Raw genomic sequence first — 15,160 nt, 5'->3', positions numbered from 1 at the left:
CGTGTGTTGTTCCCCTGGCGGGCAGCTGTTCCCGCCGCGCTCCGCTCCTGGCCGTCCTCCCGCGCAGCCCCGGCGGCAGGTTCCCCTCTGGGCGCCATGAGCAGGCTGGGGCTGGAGCGAGACCTGCGGGAGGCTGCCGCCCTGGAGCGGCGGCGGCAGCGGGAGCTGCAGCGGCAGAGCCGCATCTTCAACGCGCGAGTCCGGACCATAGGGGTGAGGGCGGCGGCGCTCCCCCTGCTCCCATGTGTTCTGAGGGGACCGGTCTAAAGCGGGGGCGATCCCTGGGGCAGGCCGGGGGCGGGGGGTAGCCAGGCCGGTCTGGGCGGGCGAGGGTCGGGAGCCCGGCTCTGGGGGAGGGCGGGAGGCGGCCGCCCCAATGGCTGCCGGGAGCGTGCGCCCCCTCAGCGCCTCCTCAGTGTCTGCGAGCTGGTTCCCAGGTAGGGGGGAAACGGGGAGAAAACTCCCTATTGCGTCTTTTAGAGGGCTGAGGCGCTTTTAAGAAGTTGCTGGTGAAAGCGAGTTGGTGCTTTCTAGGCATCGTCAACAGTTACTTTTGGCAGCTGTCGCGGGGGGGGACGGGGTGTGGGTGAGAGAGAGTCTGAGGGGGACTTGTGTCTCACTGCTGTAGGGTTCCAGGGCAAGATTTCATTTTTCCTTGACAAAAAGACCAAGCCCTGTGTTTCTGTATCTGTGTAGGAGCTAACTTAATGTAGTACGCTTTACTTTGGGGTAAGCCAGAAACTTTGCAAAGTCAGCTCACACAATGTGGCATAAACAAATAAGTGGTTTTTACCTCTCTGCTGTGCTGATGCTTCCCTCACCTGTTTGATTCTCACTAGAATCGGTGCTGAGAGAGATTTATTGCTGAAAGGGATCCTGCAGCTGGTCCCTATTTTGCATCAGGCAAAATAAGACAGATCCATCAGGCCATCTTTATGCATATGGAATTAATTGTCATGTCTGGTTTCTCTTGGAGTGAATGTCAGAATGCGAACACCCTTCGGTCTGTGAAGATTTGTGGGGATGTTAGCTTCAGTCTGGTGGGTTTTCTCTAGAGTCATCTATGCAGTTTGCACCCTGAATGTCAGGAAATGATGTTGTATTTTATACCTGTTTAAATTTTGGTTGCAGTAGTTCATTTAAATTCCGTATATCACGTCCAAAGGCACTCTTTAAGATTCTGTGTGCATGGAGGGAAGAGTGCCATGAGGTGAAGTTAATTTAAATTTTGCTTGTAAAGTATTTTGAGTGCTCTATGCTGATGCATATATCATGTGTATGTGCTGTAGCATTAACTAGCATAGAACCAAATTTAGAATTGCTGAAAATAAGTCCAATCTGTTGACTTCACTGGACTGTTAGAATTGCAGCTGACGTCAATTTGATCCATCTTGTCTCAGGTATGGAAATGTGTCTCAAGTCAGTGTAAGGATATCTTCACTTTATCTCTGACAGTGCCTTGGATTTATTCTTGTCCCTCTTACACAAGAGTCATCGTAGTTGCACAGCAAAGTAGCAGTTCCCACTTAACAAACAGGACATGTTGTCCACCTGATAAAGCATCCTGACACAGCAGCCAACAATATACTTAAATGGAAGGAGCTAATAACCTTTTTTTAACAGAAGTGGGATGGGTACAATAAGTTCAACTTTCTTCATCTGGAAACACATAATTTCTCTGCAAGATGGCTTTTCTAGAGCCTTAAAAATGGAATGTAAACCATAAATTCTCAGCTAATGAAATAGCTGAGAATGAAATAGTGTATCTCGGTGTACTTTATTGAGCAATACTGAAGTACACCATCTGAAAGTCTTTCCCAAATACTTTCGCAGAAATAACTTATCAGACAGGTTTTGATAGATCCATTTACATGAGACAAACATCTAAAATGAAGGAGAGCCCACTGGAGGAATTTTGTAAATATTTTGATTAACAACATTCAATGTACCTTATTCATTGGCTAAACAATGACTGCTGACAGAAGGGGCTATACTTGTACTTTGAAGTTAGGCCAAGTCCAAAGCATGTAGAGTCAACAACTCTGTACAGAGATATACTATATCAGTATTTCTGATGTGGTTTTAGAGTCTTTGCTTTCTCTCTCTCTCTCTCACCAGTGTAGCTGAGCAGCTGTCTCTGAGAAAATTAAAAAATCGAGGTGATATTTGACTTAGACACCACAAATCCTTAAGCAGGGATTGAGTAGTTTAAAAACATGGAGGTAATATGCTGACTCGAAAGCAGAATAGGAACAGAGATTTTAATTTTCTTTTCTTGATTATTACCAGTTTTATTATTGCTTTGACTTCTGTATGTGTTTCTTCATCTGAGTAATGGAAAAGTAAGATTCTGCTCTCTTCACTTACAATTCAAGATTTTATCCTCAGTAAAATCAGTAATTGCCCAGAAGAGTTCAGATGAGTAGCCCAAAAGAAAAATTACTTTCCATTTAGATATGAACTATTATACATAAATACAAGTAGATTAGAACTTAACTGCTTCAAACTGGTCATAGTAAGAATTTGTTATTTTAATGCTTAAAAGTTAAACCTGTAGCTTTATGTGACTAGGAATGGTTGTTGTAGGGATGTATTCTTGTCAAGTGAAAGCTGTTCAAATGGGAGAGAGCTGATAGCGTAACTGAATATGCACACACAATTCAATACATTGACTTACCTGTATTATTGCCAGAAACTACTAATGAAGTCGTATTTAATTTCTCTTAACAGTGTTTCCTATAGTTACACTGAAAGCTTGGTTTCCCCAATGAGACCTCTAAATGAGTTGATATTTAACGCCCACAACGCCATTGTTTTTGGACAATGATAATCTGTAGAATTCTTTATGGTTTCACCTTTGCTTACAGATTTATCTTGTTGCCTGATTTGTATAGTCAGTAGTCCTTTACAGCATTAACAATGTGTATTTTTTTAGCTATGATCTGTTTAGGTCTTTGTATCTCGATCTGAATAGTTTTTAGGCAAAGACCATCAAAATAGTTTACCGGATTCTTGAAGAATTGTCATTGTTTTTTGATAAATCTTTTAAAGACATTAAGTGACTTGACTAGTAAAAAAAAAAAAAAAAAGAAGAAATAAAATCCAGGTTTCTGCCTATTAATTTGCCACCTTCTGTCAACAAATATGGGACCTGACTCTTGCCTAAAATGTGGGTGGCTGCTACCATTTGATGATGTGCCTTAGGGTATTATGCTTTGCTCAGCTACCATTTCCAGGGATGTGAATAGTCTGTTATCGTATGTATCAGCTCTTTGTAGGTGTCTGCATGTATCCCAAGTGGCACCCAATATTGCATTTTGGCAACTACATGAATCCCACTCTCTATCAGATAAGACAGGAAAATTTCATTCCATTCCCCATTATTTCTTCAATGTACTTTTAGTGAACCACCTATATTTTTTTCAAATCTGAACTATTACAACTTCCTGTCATCTTGACTGTCAAAATACTTACCCACTTTATAAATGAAAGCAGAAAAAAACCAGAAAAACTAAGTAAAAGTGCTAGCTATAATGGGGAAAACATATTCTGTGTAATGCAGCTTAAAATGTTTATATTTATAGCTCTATATATCATGTAAATGTGGTGCTTTGTTGTGATTTGGTGCAAGAGTATACCTATCGTTATTAAAACGAAGGAAACAAGCACAAATATTGCTGTTTCTGGATTTTCTTTTTATGTTACCTACATTAAATAGCGATGTGTATATACTCTGTTGGTAGTGGTTTTATATCTACCTTGCACAACCATGAATCAATGTAGCTTGACAATGCCTGTTTTTAATTGTTCAAACACAGTGTCTCTTAAAGAGCTGGGTTTTTTTCATTTTAATAGGTTGATAAAGATGCATTGGACACCCAGGTCAAGGACAGGAAAATTCAAGAAGCATCTGAAAAAGCACGAAATGAAGAACTTGGTACATTCATAGATACTATCATATTTCTGTGAAGAGTTAAATGTAATTTACCATCTGTTTCCTGCTTTCTTTTACCCTTCATGTATTTCCAACTGCCATATTTATTTCCAAATGGAGCCTGTGTCCTGGAATCTTGCTATATAGCTCTATCTATATAAATCTGTTAATCAAGATATATATATAAGCACAACTGTAGGCTTTTCTCTGAATTCAGACATACAAACTGAATACTACAGTGTGTAGTCCTATTTATATTCATACACTTGCATCTGTACAGTATGTGTTTTCCTCAGTATCTGAAGATTTATATTGACATGATTAAACTGGTATACATTTCCTAATAGGCCAGAATTTTCAGTGTTTTCTTGTAATAAACGTTGACAAATAGTATTGTTTAGAGACCTGAAGACACAGGAACATTTTAAAAAAAAATTAATTACTTAATACTGTGCCTTTCAGAATAGTAGTGGCAAATTTGTTTGATTGCTTTCTTCTAGAGTAAGCCCATGTTCTGTCTGGCCATTATTCAATAGAATATATAGATTCTATAGAATTCTGTATAGATTATTATTGGTAGAAGCACGAGTCATGTACAGCTTAAAGTAGGGCTGTAAGTAGGAGCCATTGCTGAGTCAGAACACAGAGCCACACAAATGCTTCATCTGTGTCCCCTGACCTCAAAACCCTTTGTGGCTCTCTGTGTTTGGAATGCTTTCCTGTGGTATCATGTGAAAGGTCCCACAGACTGAGCCCTCTGTGGGTTTCAAGAAGAGGTAGAATGAAGCTGCTAGCTTCCATGCTGTGCTTCTACAGCTCCTTGTGATTTTCATGGCAGAATACCTGTCAGACTATGATGCCTAGGAAACTGCCAGAAGCAATGTGTACTCTGGCAGCAGAGGAAATGATCTTTTCTTGTAAATTATATTTAAATGGCTAAAATGGCTAGTTTTGGGTGGGGTTTTTTTGTTGTTTGTTTGTTTTTCTTTAAAACTAAATCAATTACAGCATTTTGATTAAATCATGGGCAAGAGCTATTAAGGTCTTCAAAAACTATTAGTGCAAGCCAATTATTTTAGTGCTGTGGTTAGAAAAATCATTGGAACTATGAAACAACTATCTCTGTTCCTCTCATTGGGAGCCTGATTTTTTTTTTTTGTTTCTTAATAAGCAACTTAATGTGTAACTGTAAACTAAGAGTGAATGGGAAGAATTAGTGTACAGTACATTTCATATGTTATTGCAGGTTTTAATCAAATGAAACTTCATAGTTCTAGAAGTATTTATTATTGTCTTTGTTTCACATGCATATATTTCATTGTAACATTAATAAGAAAATTGATACCTAAAAACCAAAGTATTTTATAAGTAAATATTACTAACATTAGAGTGTCTGCTGGGCTGGTACTCATAGATCAAATACTCTGTCCTAAGGTGTAAAAGTTTGAAGACTTATATTCTATTTATTCCTCTTCAAAATTTTATCTTCAATCTTACATGTGCACTTCCATGGCATGTGCACTTCTAAGAGTTGTATTTTCGTTGTGTTCATTTTTCTCTAGCTAATGAAATGAAGCAAAATGACAAGATCATGTGTATGTTAGAACAACGACAGAAAAATGATATCAGAAACATAAATAAGGCTATCAATGAATTTCAGAAGAATTTTCAGAAGCCAGAAACAAGACGTGAATTTGACCTGTCTGATCCACAAGCCCTAAAGAAGGATAGACCTGCTCGACTTTCAGACAATGATCCTCAATGTACTGTCTCCGGCTTGCAGAAGTTTATGGGTGAAGACTTAAACTATGATCAGAGGATGAAATTTCAAAAGGAGCAGTTAAGAGAGTGGTCTCTTCAGCAACAGAGAGACTGGAAGAATGCATTAGCTGATCAAAAATTTGCAGGTAACAAAAGAAGATAATAAGGTTTTCATCTGCTTTTTCTGAAATTCTGATGTATCTGACAAAAATATGGTATAGCCTATTGTGTCAGTTTGACATAGCAGTATTTCAGTGGATTCAATATGTAACTTTTAGAAATTCTACAGCAGTGTTTACAAGCTCTAATGTATTCAATATCTCACTTAAGAAATCTATATTTAATAACATGTGATGATTGTAATATTACCTAGGTTTCGTTTTTGGTTTACGCCTCAAATGAAGTATCAGAGCATTCTGAAAAAACATCTGTTTTGTGTGCTAGATGGTATGTTTACTTCATCAGACCTAATTGTCCAGTCTTTACTGTTCTACAGTAGACAAACTAATACTGATTTTTCTGTTCTAGCTTGCAATTAAACATTTTTCCTGCAGTACTTAACATACTTTTTCATTTTAACTTTAACTGTTAAGACAAGATGGGTTACATAATAAACTGATTTCATGAGTAACCTGAAATTCCAAGATGGAAAGCTTTGGTGGTAGGATTTGAAAATAGTTATATAATTCAGCTTACTGTATCTGTAGCTCCTCTGTCTGTCTGTCTGTCTCTCTCTGTCTGTCTTATAGTGGCTTACTCATATGGCACATCATGTCCATGAATATTGACTAAGTTTCATTTTAATCTCATTTAGATGATCTTTATGACAAGAATAGGATTGAACTTGACCAAAAGACTATGGAGCAACAACGAAAAGAAGAAGAAAAGAGGCGTGCTGTTTGTACAGCTACTAAAGATTTCAACAGAACCCAGGTATAAATTAATATTGGGTTGGTTTGTTTTTAAAAAAAGTGGAGACACAGAAGGAAAATAAGATGCACAAAAGTGGAATGAGCAATGATGTTTTCACAGAGGTTTCTCAGCAGCTCACTTCCAAGGTTGTTTCAGTAAGTGGAAAATAGAATTTATTCACTTTGTCCTCTCCAAGGATCTAGCTATCCTTTATCTTGTTACCCTCTGTCAAAATTCTCCCTCCTGGTTCTTAGCTTGCTGACTAGAGGGCAGCAACAACTCCTCAGTCTCTCAAGGACTGTGAACTGGGGTACAACAAAAGCCTCCCATGCTTCCTTCTGGTTTTATACCAGTCCTTGGATAACCTTAGCTGTGTCTGCCTGCTTTTCTTTTTGCTTGTGTGGAAACATTGCTACCAGCAGCTTTTTGTCTTTATTGCTTATGTTAATTCCCCACAACCACTGTTTTTTGGGCACTTTGGCTGCTTCCTTGATATTTGTGTATGTCTCTTGGTCGTTTACCAAGCGTGCTTTAGAACCTATTGAAACATGACATGAACCTTTCTCTATCTTAGTACCATTATTTGTCATGCTCCAGTTCTTCATCTTACTGCACAGGTTTTTTTTTACTGTGCAGCTTATACATACAGCTCAAAGGACTACCTGGACACTATTAGTTTGGTTAAACTATATTTGGTGTGACTTAGCTTTAAATTTATTTAGTTACATTAAAATTACCTACATCATATATGGTATCTTTTGGTTTAATTATAGAAGTGTGCAAGTCTGTGTGTAAGTGACGCTTGAGCCTTTCAGGGCACATTTGGCGTATAATTTTGTTTATAGATAGCCCAAGGTAATTGAAGGGCTTTTGCTGCTTGAAGTCATGGCTACTGAACAGTAGTTTATATGGACAGCCACAAAAGTACCCTAAGTGGCTGGTGCATTTAGGGTAGCAGTAGTATCCCAAATAATTGTTGTCAGACCACTTGATTTCACATAAAAATTCCTGAATTTGTGAGAGGGTTTGGGGATGGGGTGGGAGGTTTGTGTGTGGTGTGGTTTTTAGTGTTTGGGCATATACATTCTACTCAACTGGTGTGTATTAAATATATGAAAAAGTCTTGCTCTTTGTTTTTTTTCTAACATAAGGGCATTATAATGGCCGTTGGGGTAACAGTGTCCTCTTAGTTCTTATTGTCCCTTGCTATGTTGTATAGCTTGAAGTTACAGCTTGCAGCTCTTTTGTTTTCTTTCTGAGGTAGGTAGTTAAGTTTACTTTTTTCTTTTTTAGATACTGTTTTCAGCTTTTCCTTTTTTTTTTTTTCCTGAATGATTGAGAAAAGCTCTTCTTTCCCCTGCAATGATGTGCTGGCACAGTTGCTGCTTTTCTTTTATTAAACATGCAAGAGGTTTCAGTTTGCCAGGCCTTTCAGTGATGTTGTCTTTAAGAGAAAGCTATGTTACAGAGGGATTTTCTATACATCTTTTTCCCAAGACAGAAAACTAGGGCATTCAGCCTCAGAATGAACTTCACAGAAGTTTACCACATTTTCAGGCATGAGGAAACGTAGTGCATGTACTGATTTTTAACAGACCTTGCTTAGCAGAAGTTCCTAGCTTGAATGTGCTCACGTGCGGTTCTCTACTTGAGATAAGTATCTGTATGATACAGATAAAGAAATTGTATTTACTATACCGATTAATAATACTTCTTTCACAAGTTCTTAAGACCCTGGATAGGTCACTCTGGTCATATGTGAGATTTGTGACTTAGTGATAAGGACTTCAGAAGCTGTGCATTCCTTTAGTCCTGTGTTGGCAGCAGTTAGTTCCTCATGCACTTGAGACTTGGTGTTATTCAAGCATGTGAAGTCCTGGCCTTGTAATGCTTCTATGTGCATTTCTTCTTTTGCTTTATGACTTGAATCAACAGCAAAAGGAAGCATTTAGTAGTAGGGAAGATATACAATGATGGATCACAAATCAAAATAATGAAGGAGCATGTATTTGTGCATCTGTTTTTTTTTCCATGCTGCACCAATGAATTATGTTTTGTTAGAGATTTGACTTGATAGGTTAAATCTGATGCATTTTCTGAGTTTAAAATCTTTATTTTGCAGTGTCATTAATCACTGCATATTAGTGCTACATGCACGGCTGTGCATGGAGCTGGGAGTTTCTTCCAGTAAGATTCCCAGGCAACTTAGAAATTTTAGGCTCTCCCTCTTACTGAGAAGGTTACAGTTTCAAGGTCTAAGTGCCTTTTTTGGATCTGTTGCTAGATCACAGTGGAGTGACATTAATAAAGTGATCTAAATAAAAATTACACATTTTAAGCTTCAAGGCCAGTAATTATGTGAGGTCCATCCAAAATGTGATTTACTCTGGAGCATTTTCAGAACTAAAATAATTCATAGTACTAATAAGCTAAAAGTACATACCCAGATATTCTGGTTCAGTGTCCCAAAAATATAAAATGATTGAAAATCTTTGGGTTTTTTGTTTTCTTTTTTACTTGGAAATTGTAATGTCGTAGTTCCTCTCAAGTTATTATTGACTCTTCTGGAGAAAAAAAAAAACTTCAGGGAAACACATTTTGGATTTAAAAAATTGCTTTAAACTTCTGGTAAAAATTGTTCTCACTGACTTCAGTGAGATGAAAAAGTGGCCTTTAGTTGCCAATGTATTATTCCATGTTATGGCGGCAGAGCCGGTAATTACTAGATCTGAAGTTGATGCTTTGCCATGTGAAATTTGATTTGCTTAAGTTTTTCCATTTGTCTAAAAGTAGACATTTCTTTTTCTACTGTAGAGTGTATGTTCCTATTAGATGACTGGTAAGTACTTCTAAATACAAGGTTTTCTGCATCGTCTAAGTTGAATTGTGGCTTAGCTAATTAATAATTCTAAAAAAAAAAGAATTTATCTTTTATTAGTTTGTTTGCACATCAAATACTTTTGTTATTTTAATGGAAACCACAAGGCTGTTTTCAGCCATGGAATTTATTAATCTAGGATATGGTACTTAGTATTATTTGTTATTTCTTCTTCTGTCCAGTCTCTTGACAGGCTGTTGTGCGTGTTTGCTTGGAGCAAATAGAAGTCGCTCTTTTGACAGTCTCCAGGCCTGATGCTTGGGAGAACTGCTGTCATTCAAACTCGAAGTCCATAAATATAAATGTAGAGATAAATCCAGGTTAGCAGTCTCCTCTGGTGGCATAGATCACTGTGCTTGCTGAGTTAGGATTCTTCTCCATAACATTTGCAAAGGAGCAGGTTCCCATACATGTGTCTAGCATAGTCCTGTAATTCTCAGTTGTTTATATCTTCTAGTTACTCTGCCTACTAATTTTCAACTTCACCTTGTATGCCACAGAAGACTATTTTACCTGCTATGACTTTCTTCATGCATAACCCTTCATTTTTCATTTGTCCTCATCCACTTTCTAAACGTGTGTGTGCCAACCAGTGAACTGGTAATTGGCAAGAAAAGTACAGAGCTGTTCTATTTAGTTCGTAAAGTGAATATTCTCAAGCCAGTGACTTTTGAACAGAGCATGAGACAACCCTGGACAAACTGGAGAGACAGGTTTCCAGTGGTCTGTTGCAGTCAAGATATATGCGTAAAGCTACATATACGAGAGACAGGTCTGGCAACCTGCGCTCTTTGTGTCCTAGCAAGAGAAGATTACCTGTCCTCTGTCCAGATGGAAGCCGGCACTGTGCATTGTTCCAGATGGTTTAGTTATGCATTACAGAAGAATGAGACAGGATTAGAAATGGATGATGCATAGCATTATCATTCTACTTGGAATTAGTTTACTTGGTCTAATTCTTCTTTGGAAGGTAATTACTTAAAAGTAAAATCATCATATTTGCTTTCTGGAGTTTTATAAGGGGAAAATTTCCTCTGAATAGAAGACTATGACTTTATAGTGGACATTAGGAACAGTGATTTCCATAGGAAATGCATATTATGATTTCTAATACTACAGATATGTTCACATATGATTCAAGTTTGCATTTTGTATCAGCAAAGAGAACAGATTCAAGGCTGCATCTTCAGGCTTAACATAGGCATCTCATGTTTGTTTGTTTGTTTTGAGTGCTTAACCATGCTCTCCAAGTAGATTTAATATGTAATATATAACAAGGCTAGTGATTCAAGATTGTAAATTTTTATCATAAATTTCTTCCATATTGTGTCTGGCCTCCAAATATCAACTGGTGTTTGCTTGTGGATAAATCTGAAATTATTTTTTTATTTAATTCTGTCTTTTCTTATGCAAAATTATTTTTCCCCAAATTATTTGCTCTATGTGATATGACAACATTAAAGAAATGTATACTATTAGATTTTCAATCTTAGCCAATAGGACCATGATCATAGTATTCATTTGTGATGCTGTTGACAACTGTCTGCAAGTTGGAAAGAAATCTGTTATGATGTACTAACTTTGTTGCATCCCTTAGTTAAAATTTTCTCTTGGAAAAACTACCAGTTCTCTACTTTCACTGAATTTAGGCTGCTGAACTAGCTGAGAGAAAGATGTTGGAAAAGTATCAAAAAATGAAAGATGACATGGATGAAATTTCCAGCCTCCTTCAAGGAGACTTACTTTCAGAAAACCCTGAACAAGCAGTCAGTTCCTTTGGTAGACATCGTGTGATCACAGATCGATGGAAGGGAATGAATCAGGATCAGCTGATGGCAATCCGTCACTCTCAACAGCAACAAGTTCTGGAGAAACTGGTATTTAAGCTTACATGCATATTCTGTATTCCTGGTTGTAGTAATATTATAGACAGTGTTTGTAGAAGAAAATATTATTGTTTGCCCTGCACATGCTGTTATAAGACTGTGTTTTCCATTGATCTGAATTTTACCCAAACTTTAATCAATCAAACTGAACACAGTGTCTCTGAAGCAGCTGGGAAATGTCATGGAGAAGCAGGAGTGGGCTGGAGCCCTGGCATTGGGCTGGGAGGAAGGTTGCTGTGGAGCCCAGGGCCAAGGAGCCTGGGGAATCTTGGGGTATGTTCCATGGTGGCCCAGCTGAGGAGCAAGGTCCTGCACAGCCCGAGACCCAGAGTTCATGGTGCAGTTTAGGAATTTAGACTGCATGAGCTGCCTGCAAGGGATGAGCAGGAGTGGGCTGCTCCATAGGGGAAGAAGAGCCAGGAGCTGAGGGTGAAAGCAGGGCAGGCTGGAGCAGTGTTATCATGCTCAAGGGTACTCAAGCAGGACAAATAAAGCAGGTCCGGTGATCCTGCTCATGGATATTTCATAGTCTTAAAAGTTCATGAGTGCAGCAGAATTTCCTTTCTACCGGCCCACACAACTATGAGCCATGCTCTGGGACAGAATTACAATAGAAAAACTAAATATTGCTAATAATTGCTGCTCTAAAGGTATATGGAAGCAGGCAGTCAAAATGAAGACATCTACCCTTCCTATGCAGTCACGAGTGTGCAGGTCTAGGCATTGTGAAGTAGGAAGATACTTACCTCATTCAGTTCGGAGGTTGGATTCGTAACAGCTAATGAATAGCTGTTGGATTTTATTTTTTAATCCCTATGCTACCGTATGCTACACTATGTCTTATCTTCCGCTATTAAAGCTGAAGATAGAATTGTCATTTTCCTGTCTCTCTTATGACCCTAAAGTGAACCCATTCGAGTAGTTAAGCTGGCAGAAAATGAGCCCTACCAAGAAAAGTGATTTTTTTGCAGGCCTGATTTCTTGAATCAGTTCAATGTGATATCAGACAAGAAGTGAGGAAGTGATAGTATAACAGTTGCAGAGGAAAAAACAGTTTGGGTCTACTCATCTGGTGTTGGTGGCTTGGTTATTACACTGAGTTAGCTGTATTATAAGCCATACTGATGTCTACTAACTTCTGACCTCAAGAAGTTACAAATCTTGCTAACAAGAGCTTAAAAAAATGTCTGTCTTGCTGCTCTGGTTTTTTAGAGAGAGCTAATATGTCAGAGAGAAATAATAATCTGCTGATTAGTTTACTTCTTCTAGGCAGCAGATCCTAATTTTCTTACCTTGTGCAGTGGTAGGAGTCTGTCTTTCTCCCTGGAAAAGGATAGTTTTTTCATCCGCAGTATCTTACTTCTGCCTAATGCATGGGCTCCTGCCTAGTTTGGAAGTGCTTATTTTTTCTCCCTATTTCAAATGCTACCCCTAGTGTTCAGTAAAGGCAAGCAAGTTTGTTTGGATGAATTTACCAATCAGATTTATACAGACTGTTTCATCTTTGAACAAAGAGAAAATTAAGCATTTTTTTCACTCCTGTAGAGACTAAAAGAGGAAGAACGCCAAAGAGATGCTGCATGGGACAGGCAAAGTATACAGGCTGCAAGAGCACAGTTGGTTTTAGAGCGGCACCAACAACGACAGAATCGGGAATGCCGCCAAGCTTTAGATAACATAAACGCAGTGCTATCTCAGGAGCAGAAATCAAAGTAAGTACCGAAAGAGTTTTCTTCTTTTCAAATAAAATTCTTAGCCATTAACACAATAGCTTTGCTTTCAAATAGCTTTTTTACTCGTATTGTTTGTTACTTTTCTAATACACTTGTTAGAAGTTTATACTTAAAAAAAAAAGCAACAAGTCAGCTTAAGTGTGTTTTTCAGTACTATTTAAACAACCTTCAAAGAGTAGCTTACGATTGTTACTGACTTACATGTATGAATTAGTAGCTGGAATTCTTAAAAGTGTTCCACTGACAACAGACAGTTTATATATATAGCAAAATAGAGAATAAATGTAATTAACTATGCAGAGAATTATATTATCAGGTGTAAACCAGTATGTATTTCTTTGATTTACCTTAGTTTTATGAAACAAAAAAAGGATGGGTATCAGCAGAACTGCCAGTTTCTGATAGCTCAGGGTTAAGGTAATGGCACAAACGGAGCTTTTCCACTATGTATGACAAAACTAGATGATTCTTTAGCAAAGCACTGGACATGTCTTGGTGGACAGGTCTTGTGTCTGCTCCAATGAGAAAGAAGGAAGATAATGTGTGAAGGAAAAAAAAAATCAAACCAAGTGATTTGGTGTTCTATTCTTCCAGTCTTTTTCTTTTCTTTTTTTTTCTTTTTTTTTTCCATCATGCATGCATACATACATTTTGCAAAAGAATTTCCAGTACCTGATGCTGTCGTATTATGAAAGCAAAAATTTGTAATTGTGTGAATTTAGTTTTTCACCATGAGATTTTTTGAAAGGTTATTTTAGGATAAAAAAAAAAGTCTGCTATATTGAGAGATGGCAGACATTCTGGAGAAAAATATCTAGTTATATTAAATTCAATTTCTAATAATTCTGAATTTTTTGAGCATTTATGAGTGTTTATGCATTACATCTTCTTTAGGTTTCTCAGGTTACTTCTGTATTATAATGAGAAAACATATACTAACTGCATTTTTTTATTTATTGCTAGGAACATTTATCTTAAAGAAGAAGCATATTCAAATATTCCAACAGGCCAGTATTATGCACAGTTTAATACAACCAGCCGATGACATTCTGGATAAATCAACCTGAAATATACAGAAGTATGTGGGCATATTAAAATCTTTAATTGAGCAGTCCCATGTTTTATTATGTTTATCTGTTCCCTACTCTGTTCAAACAGTGGACTCAAACTAAAGGACAGTTTGCTAGGCCACATCTGTTCTAAGAAGAGGAAAACATTGTAATAATTTTTAAACTTGTTTTTCTAAAAAGTAGATTCAGTAGTAGGTTGTTTGACTATTGTGTCTCAGGCTTAACGGTAATATTTACATTATCCATGCCTTTAGAAATCAATTTCTGGAAGGGAACCACAATTTAAAATATAATGCTACTTTATGCAACTTGGTCAGAGAGGAATGCTGCCTGACATAGACAACGAGTGATGCACACTTAGCAGATTCTATGGGAGTGAAGAGAGATGACCTAGGCATTTTTATTTTTTTTTTTTAAGCAAAAAAAGCAGCCAGACACAAAAGCAAGCAAAGAGGAAGAAATGGACAAGTGGGTCAGAAATATTGCTTTTATTTCCTGAATATTAGGAATAAGAAGAGAAGATTTCGATAGTTACTGAGGTGATTATAGCATTGAGGCATGACACAGAAATGGAATGTGTGTTACAGTAAGTGGGGAAAAGTATGGGGGAAAGTATTCCTACATACACCGTCACTAATTAGAAATAACGGTGAAAATTTAAGGGCAGCGTGCCTCTAAAGGAGATTGTAGGGAGAGTTTACAGATGTGATGGAAGAGGAGGGAAAAAGCAGGCATGCACCAAACAAAATCAAGGAGAAAAATTTCAGCTTGTGAGGGTAATTCAGGGAAACAGTTTGCTTCCTGTCTCTATGGTTACAGAATTGACTTAGCAATGGAAGAGCCAGGCAATGATATTTGAAAAATGGACAAGTGAAACACATGGGAAGGAAGTACATAGAAGCAATGTAAGAAACAAACTGCACAAGAGAAACGGATGATGGAGATAACCAGAAAATGAAATCCAGAAGGGAAAGAGATGACATACA

At 37.7% G+C, this 15,160-nt stretch overlaps 1 protein-coding gene across 1 annotated transcript; it reads left to right on the top strand.

Moving 5' to 3' along the window:
* The first annotated feature begins 96 nt into the window (after positions 1-96).
* Positions 97-14,149, top strand: RIBC2 (RIB43A domain with coiled-coils 2). Its single transcript, XM_068402132.1, has 7 exons — positions 97-213; positions 3,856-3,937; positions 5,497-5,841; positions 6,510-6,628; positions 11,135-11,362; positions 12,917-13,083; positions 14,068-14,149. Exons 1-7 carry the CDS (start codon positions 97-99, stop codon positions 14,147-14,149), a joined length of 1,140 nt encoding a protein of 379 aa, XP_068258233.1.
* The last annotated feature ends 1,011 nt before the right edge of the window (positions 14,150-15,160 follow it).

Source organism: Nyctibius grandis, chromosome 5, assembly GCF_013368605.1.
Source record: "Nyctibius grandis isolate bNycGra1 chromosome 5, bNycGra1.pri, whole genome shotgun sequence".
NCBI lineage: Eukaryota > Metazoa > Chordata > Aves > Nyctibiiformes > Nyctibiidae > Nyctibius > Nyctibius grandis.
This window is presented reverse-complemented; position numbering and strand designations above follow the sequence as displayed.